Here is a 26307-nt window from a genome sequence, read left to right on the forward strand (position 1 = left end):
GAAGTGGCTGCACCTTTTCAGAGTTTGCCATGTTGGTGATGGCAAACTTAAGAACTCTTGGAGAGGGTTAGGCTCACTACCCACTGTAAGTGGTGGCCAAAAGCCTCCAAGCACCATTGCACCGAGCTCACTAGTTCAAGTCGATGTGGGCTAACAGTGTCAGCATGGTCCCCAAGCTCTCAAGAGGCAGAGTCCACTTTGGTTTCACCTCTTGTGAACTCTCTGATGCCTCCTGCAACCTCTGTTTCCATGCACCCTTAACCACGAGTGCAACTGCACGAAGAAACCCAACACCTCAAAGACCCTCTGCACCCGGCCACTTGAGGAGAAGAGGACCACCGGTGTCCCCTAGCATTGGATGACTTGAACCCTCCTGTTGGTTCAAACCGACTGGCCTAGTCCAAACATGCAGATTCTCTTCCGGCATACTGATTCCCACCCTAATGCCGCTGGAAGTGACTTGCTAGTGCTGATTTGGACCATGCCCCATACTCACCTTAAGTTCAGGAGATTGGTCTCATAAGTCGCTGTACTGTACCTGAATGCCGTACTTGTTTTTCCTCTCATAGGATAACATAGCAAATTCTGAAAAATGCACTGTCAACTTTTTAAATGTAAAAGTGTTTCTCTTGCATAATGTACCAACCTTATCATAATGATTCTGGTGCCTAGACATATATAAACATATGTGTTATTTTTATAAATTGGTGTGGATCTCATTATTGAGTTGTGTGCATCATTTGTTGACTATTGTGTTTATTGCAAGATGTCTAATACTCCTCTCTGATAAGCCTAAGGCTACTCGACAACAATACCCCCTAGAAGAGCACATTGGGATTGCTAAAGGAAGCCCCTGTCCACTTACAAGGGAACCTCTGGACTCGTTGTAGAATATGCCCCATTTTGGTATATCATATAAAAAGCCAGCTTCCTACACACAGGAATCCAGTGGCAAGCATGAAGGATGGAGTTATATAGCTGCAGATATCAAGGTGTTTCCATTTTCTGGTGCCTTCATTCTAATTGTTGAAGCCTGCTGTGAGGAAAAAGAGTGGCTCGATGTACAATCAAGTCGCTTAGTCTAGGCAGAACAAGACCATGCTGATGGTGGCTTGCAAGATAATAAGATGTGGCAAGATCCAGCTCAGGGCTTGCAGGATGTAGAAGAAAGATTTGGTTACTTGATTTACCTGTGGAGGGATGGCGAGGTGTGAGTCCATGGTTATTCTCAAGTTTCTCACTTCAGCTGACATGGTCCTTTGGTCCAAAGTGTGGTGACATGACACTTGTTTGGGACACATTCACAATTGAAGTTCTTCGTTTTAGATAAGTTAAATATGAGGTGGTTGTAGAGTATGCAACTGCTCTAATGCATGGTTATAGGTATCAGGAGTCATTTTCTGAGGTGGGTGCTAGCTTTATTACAATTTAGGTATAGGCAGCATATTTTTAGGATTGTATTAGAACAAATAGAGAAATAAGATGTGCATTGAAGTGGACAAATCCTACTGTGGAAACTTGAGGAATGCCATCAGCAGACATTAAAGGTGCAGATGTGAAAGGAGGAGGGATATTTGTTTGTCATCTTTTTGAGAGGTAGGAGAAGATCCAATTGTGGCAGTATAGGCCGGTGTAAGGGTGCAAGGATGACTCAGCTTATGAGGTGATGATGAATGAATCGAATCCCTTTAAGTTAAAGGAGAGTTATTTTTCCTAATAAGGTTTACTCTGCCTTTCATCCACAGAGATTAGTAACATTTATACAATTTTGATTTGATATTAACTAATCTGCCAAAAGCACTTACATACTTACATCATGGGATGATGTTTTATGTAAACACACAAGTGTTTTCTCAAAGGAAAAAGAGAGGTCCAGTAGGAGACAGGTGTCATGCCAACTTTATTAGTTGTTACCTTGAGGTCATCGAAGATGGACTGTGGATTTTGTGCCTCTGAATTAGGGTAATCCTATATGCTGCTTAGAGAGTGGGTTATTTTCCCCAAGAAGGGTTGATAGTTTTTCAAAGGTCAAGCTATATATGAGTTTCCCCAGGAAGGGTCAGTTGAAAATAAGTCTACAGATGGACAGATGTGCTACGTTTAGCTGTTGTTTGTTAAGGACTGGTTTGATGTAGGAAGTATTGACGTCACTCAGTAAGTGAAAGATGGAAAGAAGTGGTTCATGAAGGCTGTGGTTGAAAGTGTTGCTGAGGTGGAGAGGTGTTTCTGGAATACTCGCATTGAGCAAAGGTCTACCAGCAAACCAATGGTTTCACTTCATAGGTTCTATGAGATGACTGTTACAAAGGAAGATGAAAGATAGCAGTCTTGGGTGTTGGTGGATTAATGTTGCATAAAGTGGTCTGATGTAGTATTTCGATCTGAGGCCTGGTCTTGAGGTAACATCCCACATGTTTGACTAAGGAGATGACATGCGCTGCCACAGCACTGTAGGGCTTGAGCAAGAGGTTAATGGCAGTCAAAGTGTATTGTGAATTTTGGAATTCAGCTATAACTATGAACAGGTCTACTTCAGAGATCGGGGTAGTGCAATGACGTGTCAGGGTTTTCTTCATAGTGGCTGCATACATTCTTCTGTGACACTGAAAAAGACTGTTATTGCAATATTTTGTTTTCTTTCATAGTTTTAAGAATTATTTTTTCTAATTTAATTTCTTTTCATTTGTGCAGAACCAGCCATATCATGAATCAGCTTTGAGAGCAGATGGAGGTCTTTAGAGTGGTCAGTTTGTCAAAGGTGGCAAAATATTGTCATCAAGGTTTTATTGTCATTGGAGACTCAAACTGTTAGATGTTGAGTTTCTTTCATGGTCTGACTGGGTTTCGATGACTGGCATTGATATAGGGGAAGGGTGAGTGAAGTGGAAATGGATGATGCAATGATTGTTCTAGGGGATTGTTTTGCTATCATGGTGATATATTTGGTGGAAGTGAGAATTTGTAAGGGGCAATTTGCTGGAGGTAGTTTATGACTTCTGGGTTAGATAAGATATCTAGTTTGTGGTAGGTCAGGTTTGTCCAACCAAATGTAATGGCAGTTTAGGACATGCATGTTAGTGTAAATGAGGGCAATGTCACTAATTGAGTCAGGGAAGTATCTGAGAAGTCGCGATTTTGTTTAAGCAATATTTTGATGAGCTAGAACTGAGAAGAGACCCCAGGGGCCTCACTCTGCTCAGTGGATTTCATCCTCCACCATGACACACGCCAGGAGGTGCCCGCTCAGAGTGCTGCAAGAGATGGCAGGGTCCAACAATGTGCTTAAAAGCACACCCGGCAATCTTGCAGTACAGGACTTCTTGAACATCAACCAAGAGTTTCTTGGACCCTAGGGATCTAACTCTGCTCTGGGGGCTTCATCCCTCATTGTGGCATGCACCAGGAGGCTCCCGAGCAGAATGCTGCAAAAGGCAATGGGACCCAACAACGTGCTTAAAAGTATACTTTGCAATTCCGGCATGCAAGTCGCGTCCAGGCAAAGTCCGGGCCAAGGGAGCCCCCGTCCATGCCATCGGAGCCGGAAAGAGGCTTGGCTGGGCCATCCTTCTAATGTTTTTTCTTTTTGGCCACGGTCTACTCCTTTCTATTTGTTGTAAGCCTTCCTAGGACTGTTTGTTCAAGTACTTTTTAATTTTGAGACTGGATTATTATTATTATTATTATTATTATTATTATTAATTGACTTTCTTTTAGGTGGCTTACTTCCAAATTGCAGTTAGAAGCCCATGAAGCTACTGCCTTGTTTAGCAAAACGTGTTTTGCTTAAGGATTACATGTTAATATTGTTTCATTATTATTCTCTGTATTTTCACATCTTTGTAATATATGTTTGCTGGAGTTGAGGATGATTGTTTATTTCAAGCAAGATATTCACCATAAAGCATGGGCAAAAGGAAGGCCTTGGAGGGAGCTAGCAGTTCCATTAAAACTAAAATAAAAAAAAATAATACAGCCCCAAAAACATCCGGGGGCAATTGTGTTATTGACAGGATAGATAATCTGTCAGTCGAGTGTGAGGAGATTTTTGACCTTGCTCTGGCTCCGCTTTCTCCAGCCTCGCTTACTCCTGGTTCTCCCATTTTAATTCCCCAGCAAAAGCAACAGGCATTGGCAAAGCCAATAGGTCGCGCCTTTTGGCTTCGCTGACTCTGTTCAGCATTTATACACAAACAGTGACATGCCTTACCTCACCGCTCCGCAAGTGAAGGGGCGACGGTGAGAGCAGTAGAATCGACGCCTCCCCCGAGTAGGTTGCGGTACCTGTGGACCACCCGCTTGTGACCGGTCCTCCGTAGGCTATAATTGACGACGCAGCGGGGAGACCAGCAGAAAAAGTCAACCATAAGTACGGTGTTGGGGGGGGAAGCAACAATGACAATGGGAGGGGGCGGGAGCATGTTGAACACAGGCAACGGGGGGGGGGCAGGAACAAAAGTAGTAAAGTGTGAGAAAATCCTCTCAAAATCCTCCACATGGAATGATTTTAAGCTACACATCAGTTCTAGTAAGAACTAGCTGATAACATCTTCTTTGAGGCTCCCGCCCATTCTCTCACATCAAGCACTCCTTACCTACTCACGCGTACCCAGGAACAGCCACACTCCTCCGACAGATGAACCGGCGCCCTCAGTACGGTGCCCGAATTGTTGGTAGCAACAATTTTCCAGTTCCTACCTTGAACACATCTTCTTCCAGGTGCTCTCACGTTCCCTCACAAAAACACTACCCACACATACACACCCAACACACCCTGGAACAACCGCACGCCACCACCGGGCCAGAACCAAAGTCCTACGCACGTTTTTGAGAGTGCTTCTAGATACATTTTTGTAGCTTCATAACATTGTGTTCATGGTGCCCATCCATTCCCTCACAACACCCACTGCTCACATAAACCCAGCGAACCCTGAAAGAACCACACTCGCCCCTGGACAGACCCACTCTCTCCGATATTCCTGCAAGTGCTTCTAGCACAAGTTGCACTTTCATGGTGTCTATAACATCTTCCGTGACCCCCTCGTCCGAGGGACACCCCTCGTCACAGATAGGCTGGGCCTTGTACAAAAATGCAGGGAGAGGTGTGAGGGTGTGTACATGTGCTCTCTGTCAGCTCGTGCAGCCACAAACGCAGCACAGCGTCCTCATGAGTGCCTGGAAATCCAAGCACACAGGAGTGTAAACAAGACCTCTGCAGTTAAACAAGTGCCCCCTTCACCAGTGGTGTGTTTCTGCTCAGTGGTTCCCACACCTCCAAGCTGGTCCCTTGTCCAAGCACAAGCAGCACAGCCCTCTCGGGCAGGGGGAGCCGTCTTACTTACACTGATGCGGGCTGAAAATTCCCACCATTCGCCAGGGGCTCGGAGCGTCATGTACTGTAAAAAGTTTCCCTTCTTTGATGAGGGGGGCTGTGCCCTGGCTGCAGCACGGGGAGAAACCAGGGGCAGCGCTGCGGATCCTTGCACTGGTGGTTCCCAGGTGGGGACGAGGCAGGTGGCCTGGCAGCGCTGCCGGTGATGCAAGTGGAGTGCTCAGTGGTGCAGGCAGGGTGCTCGGGTAGGCAGAGTTCTAGGCAGCGCAACCGTCCAGGGTCTCCCGGGTGCTGGCAGTAGAAGGAGGGCTCTAGTCAGGGCAGAAGGCAAGGTCCCATGGTGGTGCAGCCCGGGTGCAGGCAGTGCGGGCTGCTGTGATCTCAGTGGCCACCCCATGGTCGCTCCGTGCCTCCTTGGTGCTCAGTGTGTCTCTGCCGCCTCTCGCTGTCTGCTCTCCGTGCCGCTGTGGAGTGTCAGAGTGCACTGGGGGAGGGGGGGAAGGAGCACAGGGGAGGGTGAGAAGAAGCATGGTGAACACGGACAACGGGAAGCGGGGTGGGGGCGGGAGCAAAGTGAAACAACAGGAAATTAAACAAGCGAAAGCACAACCCATGAGGAATGCAGCTTCCACCTTGAGCGCCGCTGCTCGCTCTCACAAGCAAAATGTTGTGGGAGTGAACGTTTGCCAAAAAGGTGGGACATGCGCCCGCCTTTAGCCATTTGCAGGCTACAAAAACAAAATGACACAGGCAACAGCCAACCGAAGGCGTGGGGGAGTCAGACCCACACAGAAAAGTTTAGAGTGATTACAAGACGCCTCGCAGAGCAGCGCATTGCTCGCTAGCTCAGGCTCGACCTAAAAGGAATCCCTCGTATGTTTAAAAAGCCATTGTCTTGGGTTACAACACCTACATGACCTGGTAACTCTGATAGATCTCGTGATCTAACTATTTCTTAGTCACCATACTTAACTCCTTTTGAAGATGTTCTCCCTTGCACTAATTGCTTCATGCCTTTGCTTGAACTGCCAGAGGCGCAGATTATTTCAGATGGTTAATAGACTGTATTCAAATGGTTTTCTGTTGTTGTGTCTTATCTAACATCCAGGATTGAATTTATGAATATGATGTACTTAGTCCCTTACAAGCTGGGTTCCAGATAAATCCTCCACCATTGACCAAGTTTTCCATTTCATCATGCTAATTTATTTGAAGATGGTAGTAATCAGCAGAGGCAACCTTTTTTAATTTTTTATATTTTTTATTATTCATGCCCAGAGAAGAACATTACAGAAATAAATATCAACAAATCAGTTCCTATAACAGTTAATTAGAATACAGAGAAATAAATATCACTTAATCAGTACACATGGTAGTTAAATACAGTACACAAGAATAAATAGCACCACGTCAGATCATAAAACATCCAAATACAATACCCACAAGAATATCGCCTAATCAATCCATAAAACAGTTGATACAATACACAGCAATTTAAAAAAACATAATCATCATATATTACTTGATCCAAATTTTCAGAACACGTACTAAGATCAAATTTGACAGCATTTTATGAGTTGAAACCCAAGCAAAGTAATTGTGCAGTCTTACAAATCATTCACCAATTTATACAAGAAAGATTATATTAACCCAGGGCTAAATAAAGATGTATTTCTACCATAATTCAGCCGTATAGGACACCCTAGAGATCCTGTTCCTCTTATTTAGCGGGTGCGTTCTAGTATGGGAACCTTGCCCCTCCCTACTTCCTATCCCCTCACTTCTCTGCTCCATTTAGAAATGAGTGTCCATATTTTTAGCCCCCGAATTCTGGCTTGCCTGCCCCTACATGCATATACCAAGCTGTCTCTTGTTTCCATACTCTAAGAAGCCTGGCTAGCCACATCTGGAATGTCGGAGACTCTGTATCTTTCCTTCTGGTGACTAGCATTATCCTAAAAATTGCTGTGCCCAGAAATAAGCAATATTCTTGTGCTTTATTCAGGCCCAGAGAGCTGTCATACCCTAGGATCAGTAAAGTAGGGGTCAACTCAGATCTAAGGCCAAGTAATTCTTTCCAAAAACCAAATAACCCTGTTTTTAAAAGGGCCAATTTGTCACAATCATGAAAACATATGGATCAGTGTGGCCGAACCTGATCCGCATCTGGGACATTTATCATGTGCCCTTTTTCCCCAAATCAATAATTTGGAAGGTGTAAAATATAAATAAATTACTGTTTTATACATTTGTGCTTTTAGATTTGAGGATACAAATATATCAGATAAAGATAAACTCATATAAATATCCACATCAGGATTATCATTTTTTGTTGTTCAGGATGACTCACTTCTTTCCATATCATCTGGTAGTTCTATTAGTAACAAACTGTATATGTTCCTAATTCTGCTTGATTTCCTAGTAATACAATAAACAATTGGTCCTCGACGAAAATTCACCATGTAAAAATAATTACTGTATTTGGTTAGATCAATTTTCAACTCGTTCCTGAATGAATCTGTACAATTGATTAGATAGGTATACTAGCCCACATTGTCAAATTATTACAAAAAATGCACCAAGAAACTAGAAATTCCACAAAAATCCAATCGGATTATCATATTTAATAAACAATTCAAAGGGAGAAGGAGTTTAGCAAATCTTTTTACAAATATTTACATTAACAATAAACAAAAGATTGTTTCTAAGGTAAAAAAGAGGCGTGCACAGAGAAAGGTCAAAGTGTGTGCTCAGGTGATTTCCTAGTAATAACATCCGTCAATGGTATAAATACTATCTAATTTAATCGATGGTCTGTATAAAGTAAGAATACTCCTATACTGTACAAATTTTTAATATTGACTGGCTGATATTCAAAAGTCATGTGGGAGCCTGGAGAATTGAGCAATTTTCTCTCCCCCATAAAAGTCTCCTATTTTGGCCACCCCCCCGCTTTTTCCACCCTCTCCTCATAGCATTGTAAACCTTCCGTGGAAATAGTGATGAGCGCACACAGGGGAGTATATTGAGTGACCTTCGGTATCGCCATGAACTTTGAGACTTGTTTCCATATCTCCCATGCACTATATATTACTTTAAAACAAACTTTTTTATAATAACTCTGTTCCAATTGTCTTAATAACAATCCAGAGGCCTCCTTCCCTATAGCGAATTTTAGGTAACATAGTAATTTAAAAAAAACTCCCTCTCCCAATTATCAACAAGTGTAGCCTGTTTACTCTCTTTAATTCCATGGCTATTGACTTAACCAGAGGGTCAAAATTACATTTAACAATTTCATCCACTTTCGCAGTAATTCGGACCCCGGGATAAACTGCAGCTTTTGCTCTCCTGGGATCATTAAAATCAATATTATCTGTAAAGATAACAATTGTTTTCCTCTGTTTAAAGCATATCCTAATAGGAGCCTAAAACTCTCAGTTATCTGGTTAATTTCCCCAATGGCCTCTTTTGGATCCGTTGTTAGAACAGCCATGTTATCGGCGTAAGGCAAGACTATTGTCTCAAACCCCCTAGTGACTATGGGCTTGATCTTCTGGGTCTGCAGTAATTTCACAACTAGGGGATTAATATACATAGCAAATTATATGGGCGAGCAGGGACACCCTTGCCTGGTTCCCCTGGATATTAAGATATTACCAGACTCTTTCCCCATCAATTGCATATGGGCTCTTGGATCACAGTACATGGCTTTAATTGCCCTTATAATTCCCGGTCCAAACCCTTTTAGCTCCAAAATCCCCCAAAATTTCCAAGACACCCGATCAAATGCCTTCACAGCATCAAGGAGGGTCATAGCCATTTGGCTCCCCGTCCCACATATGACGTCAAATAGTTAGATAACCCTACGAATATGGTCAGTTGTTTCTTTTCCAGGGATAAATCCTTGCTGTCAGGGGGAGACCAGCTGACCTATGATCCCCCCCAACCGGATAGCCAATATTTTTGAATACATTTTGGTATTCAAATTATTCAGAGAAATTGACCGGTATGAGGCTGGGTTATCTACTGGTTTTTCTTTCTTTGGAAAGATTATAATATTCGTCTCTCTCCAAAAATCCAGCGGATTACCAATTAATTGGATACCCCTAAAAAGATCTAGTAAAAGAGGCATTATTGTTATTCCTAATATCTTATATAGCTCAAGAGGTATCTTGTCGGGCCAGTAGCTTTCCCTAAACCCATACTTTGTAGAGCTACCTGAACTTCCTCTAATGATATTTTCTTCTCTAAGTCTTCTTTAAGAGAACTATCCAACCCCTCTCCAAGCTCAATAGCAGTCATGTGCAAGACATATCCTGCAGTGACATAGCTGTATCCTTATCCATTTCGTCTAAATGTAGTGCTTGATAATAATCCTGAAACCCCCTGATTATATCATCTGAGTAAGTATATGTTTGTCAATTTAAGTTGATAGAAGATATTTGATTCTGCACTATCATCTGTCTAGTACGAAGAGCTAATCTCCTCCAAACTAATTCACCATTTTCATAGGAATTATTCCGCTGGGATTGATATTCCGCTGCCAATTTTTGCACAAGCAAGCTATTCATTTCTTATTTTTTTAGTTCAAAAAGAATTTTATTAGTCAGAAGAAAAAACAAGGTATCAATACACAATATATGAAAAAATGAAGGGGAACCAAAGCAAGGGAAAAGAAAACAAAAATAATCAGGAAAAGTATTACAAGGTGATCAATGACATAGTCTAATCATGGGCAATAAGGCCAAATATAGGCAATGCAGTAGTTACATACATGTTCAGGTAAGAGTATATACATAGCAAGTAATATTGAAGAAAAGACGAAATGCAAAGGGTATTCAAGGGGGTTTGTGGACTTCTTGATGGGAAGGCTGCAGACGAAATGAACGATTAGCACAATTGTCTAAATACAGTGTAATAGGAAGCCACAATTCTGCACGTTTCGCAGCCATGCGAATGGGGAAGACAAAAGTAGTGTCCAGTCTATGGTTGTGACAAACATTGTACCACCACGCTTTGAAAGACGTGTTAGAAGCTGCCTTCCAATTGATAGTAATCTGCTGAAACGCAACAGCTAACAATAAGTCAACAATACGAACATCAAGTTCAGCGTCCTCCCAACAAGGTGAGAGGCTACCCAAAAAGATATGAGCGCAAGAGAAGGGAATGCGAGTATGGAAAATTACATTTATTTGAGCCCACACCTGTACCCAAAAGTCGTGCACCGACTTGCAAAGGAACAGCATGTGGAATAGGGTGGTATGCGGGGAGGAACAAGACCAGCACACATCTGGAATGGTAGAAAAACGCTTGTTTAAGGTAGAAGGTGTATGGAGCAACCTGTTGTAAATAAAAAACAAGGATTGCGTTAGGGTCGCCGCTCTGGAAAATTTGCGAATCTTAGTCCATATCTTGTCCCACAGGGGAATAGGCCATGTCGTGGCAAAATCCTGTTCCCATTGCTCCTCCACCTTGGATTTAGGCCTAACAGACTCGTTAGCATGGAGGTATTTGTAAAGAGTAGAAGCCTTGGGGATAGAACGAAGAAGAGAGTGAAGACGTGCAACAGGGGTGGGAGAAGAGGAGGGGGATGTCTGTGCTTTCAAAAGTCGAGTGTATGTAGATAGCACCGCCTTTTTAAGCAGGAGGTATTTAGGGGAGAAGGAAGCAGGTAGATCAAAGGAGGAACAAAGAGTCGAGAAAGGTAGAAAGGTAGAGTGTGAAAATAATTGTGATACCCAAACTAATCCCATGTGCCTCCAGGATTTCCAGTAAAAGGGTTTATCGTGAACAAGGAGATGTGCATTATGCCAAATAGTGGAAGAGAGGAAATCAGCTATAGTAACAGCGGGAGGAGGACTGGATGATAGGAGGAGCTTGGTAGTAAATTTGTGAATGGGAGTGGGAATAGAAGGAGGTTTACGTGTGAAAGAAATGTATTCAGCAAAAGAGAAAGGGGAAAGGAAACTGTTCTTGACCTTAGCCCATAAAGGACAGGAGGAAGTGGGAACCTGTAACCAAAAGGAAGCCTCCCTTAACAGAATGGTATGCTGGGAAGTCTGGGAAGTTGACTCCGCCTTCTGATGCCAGACGGATTAGTCTAGCAAGGGACATCCTGGATTTCTTGTTGTTCCATAAAAAGGAAGATAAGACCGAGTTAATCTGCTTAAAGAATTTAGAGGGAATGGGCACAGGAATATTGGAAATCGTGTAAAGGATTATGGGAGACAACATCATCTTAATGGTATCAAGGCGTCCCCACCAAGACAAATAAAAAGGGTGCCACCGGGCCACTAAATCTGATAGTTTTTGAATACATTTGTTTAGGCAAAGGGAAACGGTATCTGAGATCGAGGGGGTAATATGTAGACCTAAGTATTTGATATGCGAGGGGCTCCAAGTAAAATTTGAGCGTTGAAGTCAGGTTTAAAAGTGAACTTCGTCAAGGGCAAGATCTCGCACTTGTCATTATTAAGTTTGTAGCCAGATATCAGGGAATAGTTCCGAACTTCCTCTAGGAAAGCCAGAATTGAGTCTGTGGGGTTGGAGAGGAAGAGTAAAATATCATCTGCATAAGCAGCAAGTTCAATGTGGGAATTAACGGTTTGAAAACCCTGAATGTTGGGATTCTGACGGAGTTTGGACAAAAAAGGTTCCAAAGCCAAGTTAAAAAGAAAGGGGGAAAGGGGACATCCTGGCAGACACCTCTTCCAAGATTAAAAAAGGAAGAAACATGACCATTCGCACAAACTGCTGCACGCGGGTGGGAATACAGTAAAGACACCAAAGAAATAAATTTGGGACCAAAGCCAAACTATTTCAGAGTATGGAAAAGGTATGCCCATTCAACCCTATCAAATGCCTTTTCGGCATCCAGGGCAATCGCTACAAGAGGATGGTTTAAACGTGGGGATTTCGATAAGATGTTAAACAGTAATCTAGTATTCTCAGTGATAAATCGGCCCTTCACGAACCCAGACTGCTCTTCACTCAGGAGGGCGGGAAGTAAAAGATCCAGTCGTGCCGCCAACGACTTAGCGAATATTTTATAGTCGATGTTACTAGGGAAATGGGTCTGTAATTCTTACAGTATTTGGCATCTTTCCCTTCTTTGGGTATTAAACAAATATGGGCATCAGAAAAGGGCCCAGAAGACTTCCCCAGGGCAGCAAACGTATCTAGGAGAGAATGGAGTTTTGGAATCAATAAATTAGAAAAATGAAGGTAAAATTTGACAGTAAAACCATCAGGTCCAGGGGCCTTGTTCATTTTGAGGTGCTGAAGTGCAGAAAGTAATTCCCCCTGAGAGATGTCAACCTCCAAATGGGAGAGGTCGAGAGGGAAGTGTTCAGGTTTCTGGACGGCACAGAAGAAATGTGTAAGAGAATGGGGAGAAGGTTGGGTCTCAGAGGTGTACACAGTTTTGTAGAAAAGGGAAAATTCAGTGAGGATGTCAGTATCCTTGTGTTTTTAGAACGGAATTGGTGTGGTAAATGGTTCAATGTTCAGCTTTTTGTGTTTGACCTTCAGGTAATTTGCAAGAATTTTCCCAGCCTTGTTTCTGCCTCCATAAAATTTAGCGCTGGACTTCAACAAATACAATGAGGCATCCTCTGTGGACTTCTTGTTAAACTTCATTTTGGCAGCCACAAGAGCAGTCAGACTGTCCTGCGAGTGTGAGGTAAAATAGGCGTGTTCCAATCTCTTAATGTCACAGTACATTTACGAGCGGCTTTACGTTTCTTTGCCACAAAAGTAATAAAAAAATCTCAAGCTGCAGCCTTAAGTGCATCCCAAATAGTATGTGCTGGAATAGAGGGAGTGTCATTGAGCAAGAAAAGCTAATCAAGAAAAGTGGTAAAAGAAGTGGTAAACTTGGGATCCAAAAGAAGAGCGTTATTGAAGCGCCTTCTTTTAGATCTAACAGATTTAGGGAGGACATCAATACTGATCAAAACAGGGGCATGGTCTGAAAGTAAAATCACACTAATTTCAGCAGTAGCAAGGGTTTGAGCAATGTTGTGAGAAACAAAAATGTAGTCAATCCGTGACTGGTAATGGTGAGAAGGAGAATAAAAAGTATACTCTTGTAAAGACGGATTGCATAGTCTCCATGTGCCAATAAGTTATGCTGGGAAATGGCTTGGGTAAAAAGCTTATGGGATTTTTTAGGAGTGTAATGGGCAGCAGAGTTCCTGTCTACAAATGGGTCAAAGGGATGGTTGCAATCACCAGCAAGGATGAAGTTATCATCCATAAATCGGGTAATATGGCGAGAGAGCTCAGCCCAAAAAAGGGGATCGCCTACAGTAGGAGCGTAAACATTAAGGAAAGAGATTGGAACACCTCTAAGAGACACCTTAGCATATGTCCACCTGTCATTGGTATCTGACTCTTGAGAGATAAGGGAGAGGGAGAGAGATTTTGACACAAAATTGCTACACCATTGCGTTTGCCAGCACCCTGTGCGTTAAAAACCTCACCCACCCAACCTCTTTTAAGTTTTGCTGATTCAATGTCAGAAAGATGAGTTTTCTGCAAGAAAGCTACATCAACATTCAGCTCAGCCAAGTGGGACAAAATCCGCTAGCGCTTGATTGGAGAATTAATACCCTTAACATTCCATGAAATTATATTCAATGACATGTCATACAAGATAACCTATAATAAACACAGTGGCAAAAATAGAGAAAAAACCCTTGAGAAAAAGCAAAAGTACAGGAAAAAAAGTACTCCTGAGAAACGAAGAAAAGGAAATGAAGGGAAGAGGCAATAAACAGAGAATAAAGAGAGGGAAGGAGAAGCAAGTAAAAGATGAAGAGAGGTATAAAAGGCCATAGAGTGAAGACAGTAAAGATAAAAGAAGGAGCAAATCCTGAGGGAAAGAAGTCATCACCCGTACACGGAAAGGGAAGAAAAAACATAAGAGGAAGAATACATAGAAGGAAGGAACAAAATAACAACATACCTACAGAAGGAGAGAATGAGAAGGAACTGAGGGGGGATGGGGCCACACGGGTAAGGCAACACATCCGAGGTCAGCTGGGTGGGAAGCCGGGGAGACATGAGCAGACAGGGAAGGGTTCCTGCGGAGGAAAAGTAGGAGAACAAGGAAGTAAGAAACAGACAAAAATGGGATCGTAAGCGTAGACAACAGTGAACGTCATTACAACGTAAAGAAGGCTAGATTCAAAGTTCTAGGACATTTTAGAAAACCAGAGAAGCAAAATGCAACAACATTAGAAATACTAAGATGAATACAGCTCAGCCAGTGAAGGAAGACGAAGGTCCAGATGAATCCATGGTAGAGGTTTTATGCGCGTTGATGAAACTCTGCAAATGGATCGGGTCTTCATAGGTGGTAGTCTTGTTATTATAGGTGACTTTAAACAAGCAAGGATGATAGAGACCATATCTTGCTCCCATCGAACGAAGGTCTTCTCTCATGCCTAAGAAGGCCTTACGACAGTTAGCCGTAGCTTTTGCGTAGTCCTGGGCGAAGAACAAGGAAGAACCAGACCATGTCAATTTCGGAGAAGATTTGGCAGCTGTCAGGACTTTCAGAAGATCAGTGTACTCTAAAAAGTATAAAATGACGCCTCTAGGTCTCTGTGTAGGAGAAGCAGAAGCAGGTGGGCGACCCAATCGGTGCGCTTGCTGAATGTTGAGAGTCGTGCCCTCCGGCAAACTGAGTAATTGGGGGAGGAATGATTTGAAAAAGGAAAGTGAGTCTGAGCCTTCAAGTCCCTCTGCAAGACCATATATGCGAAGATCGTTCCGCCTATTTCCGTTTTCCAATTCCTCCACCTGCCGCTGGAGAGCAGACACCTGAGAGTTCAAATTAGATACTGTGGAGCAGGTTTCCTGAAGAGACGTGACGGAATGCTCGACTGAGGACACCCTTGTTTCCATCTGTGACCAATTGTTTGACGTTGGTTTCCTCCATGAAAGGACGAAGGGATCGAATTTCCTCTAAGAAAGGATCTGATTTCATCCAGAAATAACTCTTCAGTCTTTTGGTATTGGCTCTCCCCGACGTAGGGTGAGAGGATTCCATTGTCGTATCAGAACCAGACAAAGTGAGGGAGTCCTCTTGTTTGGAGAAGGCAGAGAAGATTTTAGAGTTTTTAATTAATATAGTCTTTGTTGTGAGTGGCAGATGAGACACAGACTTGAGCCTTCCCATAAAGCATGTGAGATAATGTAACAATCACGCAATGTGCGTAAGACACACAAAGGAGTGAGTGGTTCCACAAAGAAAGTTGCAACATAAACAAGGAGAGCAACTTGAGTGAAAGGAGATTCAAATGTAGTACTGATGCAGTTAAAACATTAGAGAAGGTGCCAAATGTGCATAGCAAACAAGGCAAGCATTGTGAGATATAATAAAAAGGAAAGCGTGATTCATGTCCTACAACTGAATAAAGGAGAGCCATTAGGGAACAAAAACACAGAGAGGAACATGTCACAGCTGGCACAGAAGGCCACAGAATAACTAAACTGTGTGACCTTTGGATTTCAACATGCAATATTCACTTGGTGGCAAGTAAAACAGCTGCATTCCAAAAGGTACTCCCTACTATATGAAGAAGGCATCCAGGCTTCAAATAAGAATAAGGCAGATGCGTGATGAGATGTTGAAGAACAAAGTCGTAAATCACAAAGTCGAAAACAAGTCAGAGACATCACTAGCCAGCTTTGAAAAGGTAGGGAGACAACTTCCTGTGTCCAAGAGCTGCAAGGGCCTTCAAAGAGGAGATAGTGAAAAGACACTTGAGGTACCGCAAAATGGTGGCCACAGTAATGATGGAGAAGCAAGTAATCTGCAACAGTCACATGGCGGAGGGGATATGCACAGAGCTATGAGGCGCTGACAAGGAAGAGTTCCATGAGGCAATAGATGGGCCAAGCAGAGAGCGAATCGCGTTGTGGAAAAGTTCCATATGCCGGTGAAAAGAAGAAAAGAGGGAAATGAGTCAGCTGACACAAAATGGCGGTCGCACTAGCAGCGGAACCGCTAAAATCTCACTGTGTCAAGGTGCTCATTTGGTGAGATGCGAAAAAGATCTCCATACGCCGCCAAGCCATCTGGGGTTATCTTGGCAGATGTATGAGTCCATGCGCCTGTGAAGGGAGAAGGACGCGTCAGCTGGCAGGACGACACAAGAGCGCAAAATGGCGGCCGTGATGTCAGCGAGGCCGCGGAGACTCGCTGCTCCTAAATGCTCCATCTGGCGGGCAAGAGAAGAGCTTCCAGGCGTCGCAGGTTCATCTGGAGGTGTCCCGGTGCAGTGGCATCAACTCGTAGCAGGAAGAGACGGTCTCCAACCAGTGAAGCTCCCGGAGCCGCAGTGGAGCCTCACTCGGACGCCGCCATCACCCTCTGGCACCAAGCCACGCCCCCCCAGATATTAATTTCTGATTTGAGAATAGTTATTTGACCCTGAATTTGGGTCGCATCTCGTCCCTGCTTAATCATCAAAACATGCTCCTTTTCTGCCTCTGTAAGCTTGCTAGGAAGTAAAATCCCCTAAAACATAATTTTCATGAGCCTGGGACTTCTCAGCCACAATTAAGTGTTATCGGAAACTTCTCTGACTAAACATTTTGTTTGTATAGTTCACCTACACTTGTACTCTAGTATGTGTGATGCTCACAAATATGCAATTTAAGGCCAAACGTCACCATCTTCACACATCAATGTGGGCAGAATTTAAATTCCACACATCCCTAGATAATTTGCAAGCTGAGGAAATCATTCGGCACCCTGATAGTCGAAGATTAGAATTGTGATGGATTGATGTCAATGAAGTGACTTTATTTTAATTCCCTAACAAAAAAAGCTATAGTTTTTTTTTAAGCTTCAGTGATGCATCTATGAGGTATTGAGCAACGAATGCAGGGGCACGCTTTCTTGTTTGGAACCATCACTGGTGAATTTAGTAACACATTTTCACTACTTATTTTACCTGGTGCATGTTAGAAAAATCTTGCTGTTAAGCAGCAGCTCAGTGGTGCTCCTTTTATTACTTTCTTTTAAAATGATGGCAAGCTGTGTTGGATTCAATGAGACAGGAACCTATGACCGTCATATTAGGTACTTTAATCCACTGAGGTATCCTACTGCCTATACCGTGAGAAATTAGAATGGCTCAGTAAGTTACAGCTCCCTGCTGATATGTGGCCTGGGCACTACACGCGTGAATCCTGCAATGAAAGACTCAGCCTTCCATTGGATTCAGTGACTCAGGATTTTTGTGAAAGCCCTTCACTGCAACTCATGTGCATGGGCTCTAATTGCTCATTCAGGTGGAGGTCATACATGCTTATTCCCCCTTATCTTTAAGTGCCATGCTCAAATTGGTGAATTGCAGGAGCCCGGCCCTGCATTTATATAGGCCTTGGTAGATCTCCTGGGGTGATTATTGTTTTTGCAATCACACGGCGTAGAATCATTTTTGTCATAACACACTCTCCTCCCTGTTTTGCTTACAAATCTTTGGATTCTTCAGAAGCGGGTGTAAGCTATTTATTTCAGCTGCAATGTTATTCTTTCTTCAAGCGCCGGTCCTCTTGGCAGCGCCATTCATGATTCCTCGTTCTTGTTGATTCAGTTTTTCCTTATCAAGCTTTTTATCCATCCTTTATGATCAGTCTTTTACTGTTATGCCCTGATGATGATCTGGTAAATTGATGAGGGTCGAAAAATCGTCAAAAATCATTCATCAGAAAAACACTACAGACACACACTTTCCAAATATCTCTGAACTTTGCTCTGTGGAATTCATCTCTCTGTGCTCTAAGGAGAATTTGTTTTGGCATTTTTGCTATTCCCTTTGTTTGAGATGACTTTGCTCCAACCCTTACATTTTTTGAGCACGTTGTGTTCACTTATCACACTGGGCACTCGTAAATATTTAACTTGTTTCTTATGCTGAGGAAAAAGAATCCTTGTTGAGATAAAGTACTTCTATGAAAATTAGTTTGGTCATATCATTCTTTTGTACATGTATTTTATGCAACAATACACTAATGGGTTTTGTGCTAAGTTCATTAATTTGTTTTTCACAATTATACCTACATAGACCATGTAACTTTGAAACCAGGCTATCAGGATCCAGGTCCTTTTCACAATCTCCCTATTTCTTAAAATCTAGCCAGGCATCCAACCCCAAGCGCCTCTCAATCATGGGTAGACACAGAGAAGGGCTCTGCATGCTTGGGTCTGTTTGGCCCAGGAGGGACCTATGGCCAGAACTCCTACTCCTCTGATATTTCAGCAAACACCAGCAAAGTTTTCCGGCATCATGTGTCTCATCAAGCACCCCTCACCCTGCATTCCAGCACATGAAGCTAACCACAGGCACATTTCTCTCCCCACCTCACATGCACAAACTTCTAGAAGACATACCCATTCAAGCTCGTCACACAAGCTCTGCAGTGCTCTAAGCACCAGACATCTTCAGACTTCATTGTGTATTTCAACCTTAAAGCACTCGTCATCACACAAACCTGGCTCACCATGTGCTTCCTCAAACATCCTAGACATCCTTTCAACAGGCAACCTCATTTAACATGCTGATTAAACAACTAAGACAAAAGGCGCTCTCGCTATCCTTTACAAGTCCACCTGTGCCTGCACCATAGGTGAGCAAGCAACATTCAAGTGCATGGAGCTCTTCACCGTCCATATCCCATAATCTGCAAATCTGTCTTCTAGATTTCATCTCACCTACATTACTCCTGGAAAGTTCAAATACTTTGTAAACAAATTCTTGAAATTCCTCACCACATTATCTATTCATCATTCCCTTCCTACCTACTATGTAACTATACATTCCAGAGAACTGAAAACAAGAGACATTATCCTCAAATTCATAAACACGCTCACCACAGTACATTACGTCACACTACTGACATGCTCCAAAAGGCTCTTCCTTGACCTCATCTTCTTGACATCACCAACCATTCTCTTCAATCCACTCATACCCCGGCATTGGTATGACCATCTCTCCAGACTCATCATCCTGCTTCACACCAAGACAGCACATCGAAGGCCAAAACAAAAGAGATAAACAAATCTTGAGATCTTTTACAGATTTCTCTGTCAACATTCTATATTTCAAGCTTAGTTCTTGACCCGCCACTATCAATTTATTTTCCAACACCTTTAACTGCTGACTAAAAAACAGCATGGGCATTCATGCACCAAAAAAACAGAGCACATGACCAACTAACTTCTCACCACTAAAATCCATCAGTCATAGCCAATTGCTAGACCAATTCCATCAATAAAGCAGCAAATAGAATGAGAATGCTCTTTAAGGTAATCATGCCCCGAAATCAACACACTTAAAGACCCCTCCTTTAACAAATAATGGCTTACCCTTTTTATTTCTCAAAGCCTTCTCCAGAGAAGTTCTCTCTCCCCTTGTCAACATTGCAAATGCCACCCTCACCCAAGTAATCTGCCCAAAAACCTCAAGACTAGCTAGATCCTTCACTTCTAATAAAACCCACCTTGGTCTCCTGATGACTTCACTAACTACTGTCCCATTACCATCTGCCTTTGATTGACCAGATCATCAAAGAAATAGTCTACATGAAACTGCAAGATCACGTTCATGTCAACCATTTCCTGCATGACTAAGTATCTGGCTTTAGTTCCTGCATCACTGATGAAGCAGACACCCTTCAAATTGAAGATAATGCCTAACTGACAACAGAGATGATCCCTGTATCACTAATGGATTTCACAGGCAACTTGCTAGACTGTTCTCCTGCTTGTCCAACTGACATCTGTTTACCTATAGGGACACGTGGAGATCCAGGAGGTCCCCTGTCACCTTTGAGTCCCCAAAGACCCATTCTGCCTTTTATAATTTTCAGAATTTAAATGGAAGCCCTTAAAGTTGTATTTTCCAACAGCAGCATTTCCTCAATTTGTTAGCAACAACAAAAAAACTAGACCTAGACTTGGACGGATTGAACCCACAACTATCACCAAGTAGGAAATCACTCGGATTCATCCTCAACACCAACCTCACCCTCCAGGATCACATCAACAAGAAGATGAGGACAGTTTAGCACCAGCTCTGGCTGCTAAAAAATGAAAAACATTTTTTGCTGGCAAACTACCTTTGACTGTGCGTTAAAACCATGTTATCCCTACTCTGTTAAATATTAGTTGTTTTTTTTAGTATTGTCAGAATGTGACCTAAGAAGCAGGAAAATTGTGCAAGCTCCAAAGCTGGGAGAATTTGTGATCTGAAAGCTAGTTAAAGGTAGATGTAAGTTGCCATGCACTCACCTGGCCTGGTCCCAACTGCAGGGGCGACACTGGAGCCAATGCTGGACCTCCTATCTCTAAGAGGACATCAAATGCCTAGGAATCAAAACCTTAGAACACACCCTTTCATCAGGCGGCAGGGGGGTTGGGATAAAAAAAGAAAAGAGAGACTTGCGATGTTGGATCTACTCCGTGGCTGTCCGACACTGCATAACAGGATATGTCACTTCTGATACCTTCTATGTTAGCGAGGTAGACGTGACAGGGTCCAGAACCTCTGTTTTTGTGATGATGCAATGCAATGGAAATGACAAGAGGGGGCATTTACTATCAGTACACTAACAAGTCTCAACTTATAGTTTTTTTATCAGCTCGGCATGAGATCAGAATAACCAAAATCATAGATTGGAGAGAGGCACTCTAAGGGATAAGTTGAAATACAGATTTTGGTATAAGGTCCATACATATATCAAAGACTCAGAAGTGCTTTCTATAGGCACTACTGTTCATCAGAGAAACATGGAGCTCAAGTCTTTAATCCTTACACATGATAGTTCTAGCACCAAGGTTGTAGGGAGGGTCCGAAGTATAAATGCACAAGAAGTGCTGGAGTAATTCACAGAGAGGAAAATTCTATAGTCTTTGAAGGCAGAGATACTCGGTCCTGTTTACTATGGTAGGAGGTTTAGTGCACACTAACCTGATATCAAGTATTTAGCCTAGTCCTTCAACTAGTCTGATGTTCAAAGAAGAGCTCAATGCCTTGACTCAGAGAGCTGAGGAGGGTCTGAAGTAGCTTGCTGCAGGGAGCAAGGAGTAAGACATAGAGAGAGCTGGTGCCATGGAATCCGGTGGTTCAGATGGACTTGAAGGAAAATGGAGAGCTTTTTGGTTCCGGCAGGGTTCTTCTGTTGAGTGGGAAAGGGTAATCTTGTTCTGCAGGGAGAAAGGCCAAGCCACAATTTGGGTTTGCCAGGGTTTATATGCCCTCTCCAAAGGCTGTATGGATGTAACTAGATCACGTGCAGCATGTGGGGCACATGGCCATTTGGAAGGATATGGAAGATTGGAAAAGACATGTGTTAGTACACTCTCTATGACTTTGCAGAATGAGCGCGTGCTACTTGTTGATCGGAACCAAATAACAGGAAACAATTGTATTATTTTCGCTGGAACGTTCATAGTGAAAAACAATACCAAGACCCCAATAACAGCGAGAGAACTGATTCTGGAGGAAGCTGGCAGAGACTTAATGGAGAACTACACCATGGCCCTAGGAACAGCAGGAGTAGTTAATCCATTGGTTCATGTGAAGTCGGGAACACTTGCAGGGGTTCAATTGTAATGAAAATTACTAGTGCTGGGGAAGCAATTGCCATGAGGGAGGCTGGGGGCGCATCAGTCATGAGGGTGCTGGGGAAAATCAATTATCAGGTTGTTGGGGGGACATTAGGCAGCATATCATAGCGGTCCATAAAGCGCCATAGAGGTAAAGTAACATCAGCCCCGCGCACTAGGCTTACTACACAGAGGGCACATGAGGGGTTCTTGACTAAAGTGCCTCTCTACAGTATGAGTTTAAGTCAGATGATGTGCGTGTACATCCTAGTGACTATGCGCCTAAAAAACATTCCAACGGTTACTACCTATAGAAAGTATATCAAAGGCGTGAATCTGTTCTCTCTACCAGTGTCATTGTGCAAAGAGATTCCTGAACTTGAATGTTTAATTAGTTAGAGTATAGACACAAAGTCTATATTCATCCTTGTGAGTTCTCACTTAAGGTCCAAAACCTATAGAGAAGTGTTAGCTGTCTGTACAGCTGTGAAAATGTAATTGTAGTTGTTGGAAGGTGGGTTATTAGTAGTGGTTAGTAGGTACCTACCACTGGCAATAAGGTCACCAATCCAGTCTAGGGTCCAGTATAGGTCTTAATAAATTATTCCTATACTCCACCCTTGGTAGCTTGGCTGCGAGCAGACAGGCTTAACTTAGGAGACAGGCATGTAAAGCATTTAAAAACACCAATTCAGTAAATACGTAAGATATAACACACAATAAAAACCCCACACCAATTACAAAAAAGGAAATATTGCTATCTTTAAAATGCCACCAAAACAACAAAAATCTAATGTAGGGAACCAGACATATGAATTTGTAAAGAATAAACAGGCCTGGTGGTGCAAATCAAGTTTCCAGCCTGGTAATCCTTCTTCTTCCCTTGGTTTTAAGCAGCAGATCTGAGAGGCTCTGTACCTCTCACATATTTATCCAGTGTTCTCTGCAACTTTCCATGACACAATGTGATGAAGTGCTGAACTATTCAGAGACCAGCCTGGAAGAGAAATGGGAGTTTGCAGCTGTTTTGCACTTTGAAAGCCTTTACATATTTCAGAACGGGACATAGCTGTTGGTGCAGACATTTCTGCCTTGTTTTGGCTCAAATTAGTGCAAGCGTAAATACCATGAAGGCTTTCCCTCATTTGCATGGTGACGTGGCCACATGCAAAAGAGGGAGCCTTTTTGCTTTTCATATACACTCTACTGTGTGCCCAATGAATGTGAGAAAGGAGGATCCTCTGGACCCTCTGCCCATGAGGAGCCATGCTCCCTATTTTAAAGATAGGAGCAGTATGTGTACAGTACCTTAGTCCTTTGTCTGTGTTCTGTGCAGTGATGTCATGGCCTCGTATCATGAATGTAGAATACGTGTACTGGGGATTTCACCAGAAACAGGAGAGCTCAGATAAAGATTAACTGAACAGGTGTCAGATAGCTCCTTGTAGGGTGCTTTGTACCAGAGTTAATCTATTAGCAGCCTTTCAATTTACTTAAGGTTACCTGAAGTGCGGGCATGCAATAATTAGCAGGCATCTTCCCACTAAATGTTTGTCAAGTATGGATGCTTCCTTTCTATTTAAGCCTCATGACCTTTCCTGATTTCTCATTCCTGGTCTTTACTTATGTTTTACCCATGTGTTTTTCTACCTTTTTCTTGAGTGAAAGAACTTTGAGATCTAGGTAAAAGTAGATTCACAAAGAGCCAATTGCGTTATGAAGGTAAACTTCAATAATTATTGAGAGCGGAGTACCGAGAACATTTGTAATCAGTTACTGTAAGTGAACAACCCCGCTCTGGCGACAGTCGTGCCTCTTGAATTTCAACATGAACCAACTATGATTTGTAATAAATGAGTGTGGGTGGGTCCGCAGTGGACAAATAGCAGATTGAAGCATGAGAAGTCCCACGTTGTCTGTGTACATGAATGTTTGCTGTTTTTAGTTGGAAGGCTCAGAGCATGATGTCAGCAGGTTCTATATTTTTCCGATGAATTTGGCATCACTGTTCAAGCAGTGCACTTGATAGTGAAAGGAGTTTAGCTGGAGACATTTTGACCAGGCTTAAGGGTTTATAAGAATGTATTCACATGCCAAGTATGAACAGTGTTGTTCTGAGCACGTTTCCAGGTTTGGAAACTAATGGAATTATTCATGTTCACTCCCAGCTACAGAGAGAGCAGAGCAGAGGCCGCTGGCACTGACGGCAGCCAACCCCTTGGCGATGCCAAGGCCAACCATCGGTAAAGCCAGGCAACTATTATATCGCCATACAATGTCGTACTTTTCATCAGCTATACGGCAGCTTTAACTCATACTCTGCACCATTGCCTCAACAATTCTGGATCCAATTCTTTTGATTGGATCCATGTACAGTCTTTCTCCACACAAGCATGCTTTCAGCTATCTTCAGTGCTGGCCATGCAAAGCTACTGCAAAATGTGTTCCATGCTCATCTTTTCACAAAGACTCGTTGAGGGTCTCTTCTTCATAACTGGAATATGATGGTCCTAAGTCTAGTCACTATTGCACATCTCTTGTATATTTGCTTCACCGCTAACATGGCTAATCCATGCTTTCACTACCAGTTGAGCATGTGGCACACTTGTCCAATCTTTCGATCTTCATAACTACATATTCGACTTCTTTCCAAATTAGCATTTTATGAAGAAAAGCCTGACTCTCCCTTGCCCTTGGCTCCAGCCAGTCTAGAAGAGACTACACCAGAATCTGGTAATTACATGATATATTTACGATACATTATTAACACGTCAAAAGCTTTAACTGTCTGGAACGGTAGTAAGTGTTTATCACAGAAACATGAACATCGACTGGAAAACATATTTATTGCAAAAGTATCTACTCAAAATATTGATTGCAAAACTTTCAACTTTACATAACAATTTCCCCACAAAAACTGCGAGAATTACCTAACCATCATACTGAGCTTTTCCCCAAATTATGCTAAAATTGCAGTTAGAATGAACCCAAGTCTGATACATGTGGCACATACGTTTAGCTTGAATTTCAGAATTTAAAATACATCAAATATTGGGAAAGCAAAATTTATATAAGATAACATTTTGGCAGTCTATATTTTGGAACAGATATTTTTTTCAGTTTAGTTTTTCGAGTGTGTGGTAGTGTATGCCGGGCCCTAAATACAAAACAAAGTGTGATTTATAGTAATTTATAACTTTCAGTCATTTCCACTCTCTTGGTCCTCCGATGCACTTTGCTGTGTTCCGAGAGAGGTTAGATTTAATATGGAGCACTACTGTGGGGCCATTGCCAGGTGGGTGGTATTAGTAAGACCGAAAACCAATTTCTAAGAGCTTTGCTGGCCCTCCCATCTAGTACCCCCCTCACCCCGTTGAGAATGGACCTGGGTATTAAACCTTTAGGAGAGGAAGTTGCCCTACGCCCCATTATTTACTGGCGCAGGTTGTGGCCGACCCCTGAACTAATTAATTTTAGAACAGCTCTGGAAGAGTTATTAATCCTTCCTGGGTCAGAGTGAATACCTTGGCTAGATTTTATAAAAAAGGAATGTGTGAGATTAGATTTGCCTGGCCTCTGGAATAATCCTACTGTTGTCTGCGCCCAGTTGTCCCGTCTTGAATTGATCAAGCTGGATCACAGAAAAAGACTAGAAGCCATCCCTGGTAATTCTTCTATGGGCCCACTTACAGTTCAGTTTCTTAATCTTAAAGATGCTTATATAGTGGAACCATTCTTAGATGAAATTAACCCTCCTACAGCGAGGAAGTATTATCTTCAATTTAGATATGAAACACTTCCGGTAAGGACCTTCGCCAATAAATGGTCGCCCACCAAAACGATAGAATGTCCAGTGTGTGGGGCAAATGAGGAATCTGAGTCCCATATTTTTTTTTTTTGCCCGACATACAAAACCATACGGCGACGTTGGCTTATCCAACTCTGTAAAAACTTGGGATTCAGACATTATAAAGAGGCCCTCAGAATACTCAAGAGTAATACTTCTATCCCAGTTGTATTCTCAGTTTCACGCTTTATTGACGCCATGTGGCGAAGGAGAAGATCTTATCTGTAGAGGGAAATGATTTATGAGCAGTATCCAAGTGTTTTTAATGTTGTACAGTTTTTAAAATTTTTATATTTGTATTTATTATTAGTTCTCTTGAATAGTGTTTTTAAGAAATGTTTTGGATGGTTACTATGTATCTTTTATGATCTTTTTATCGAAATAAAGATTATTGACTGACTGGATTTAAGGGGTTTAACTCACATCCAATAAGGATTTGGAATTGGATAACTAAATTACAAATATGAAATCCAACTCATGTAAATTACTCTCAACACAATG

At 42.5% G+C, this 26307-nt stretch overlaps 1 protein-coding gene across 18 annotated transcripts in view; it reads left to right on the plus strand.

Moving 5' to 3' along the window:
* Positions 1 to 26307, plus strand: part of ABI3BP (ABI family member 3 binding protein) — a 1784442-nt gene that overhangs the window by 1093474 nt on the left and 664661 nt on the right. For 6 of the 18 annotated variants that reach the window (XM_086934483.1, XM_086934484.1, XM_086934487.1 and 3 more), the window contains 2 exons: positions 24128 to 24202; positions 24618 to 24692. The exons of the other annotated variants lie outside the window; for them this stretch is intronic. In XM_086934483.1, the coding sequence (XP_086790609.1) occupies positions 24128 to 24202; positions 24618 to 24692 (150 nt within the window). The remainder of the gene's footprint in view (positions 1 to 24127; positions 24203 to 24617; positions 24693 to 26307) is intronic. 18 annotated transcript variants of the gene reach the window in all.

This window comes from Lissotriton vulgaris, chromosome 8, assembly GCF_964263255.1.
Source record: "Lissotriton vulgaris chromosome 8, aLisVul1.2, whole genome shotgun sequence".
NCBI lineage: Eukaryota > Metazoa > Chordata > Amphibia > Caudata > Salamandridae > Lissotriton > Lissotriton vulgaris.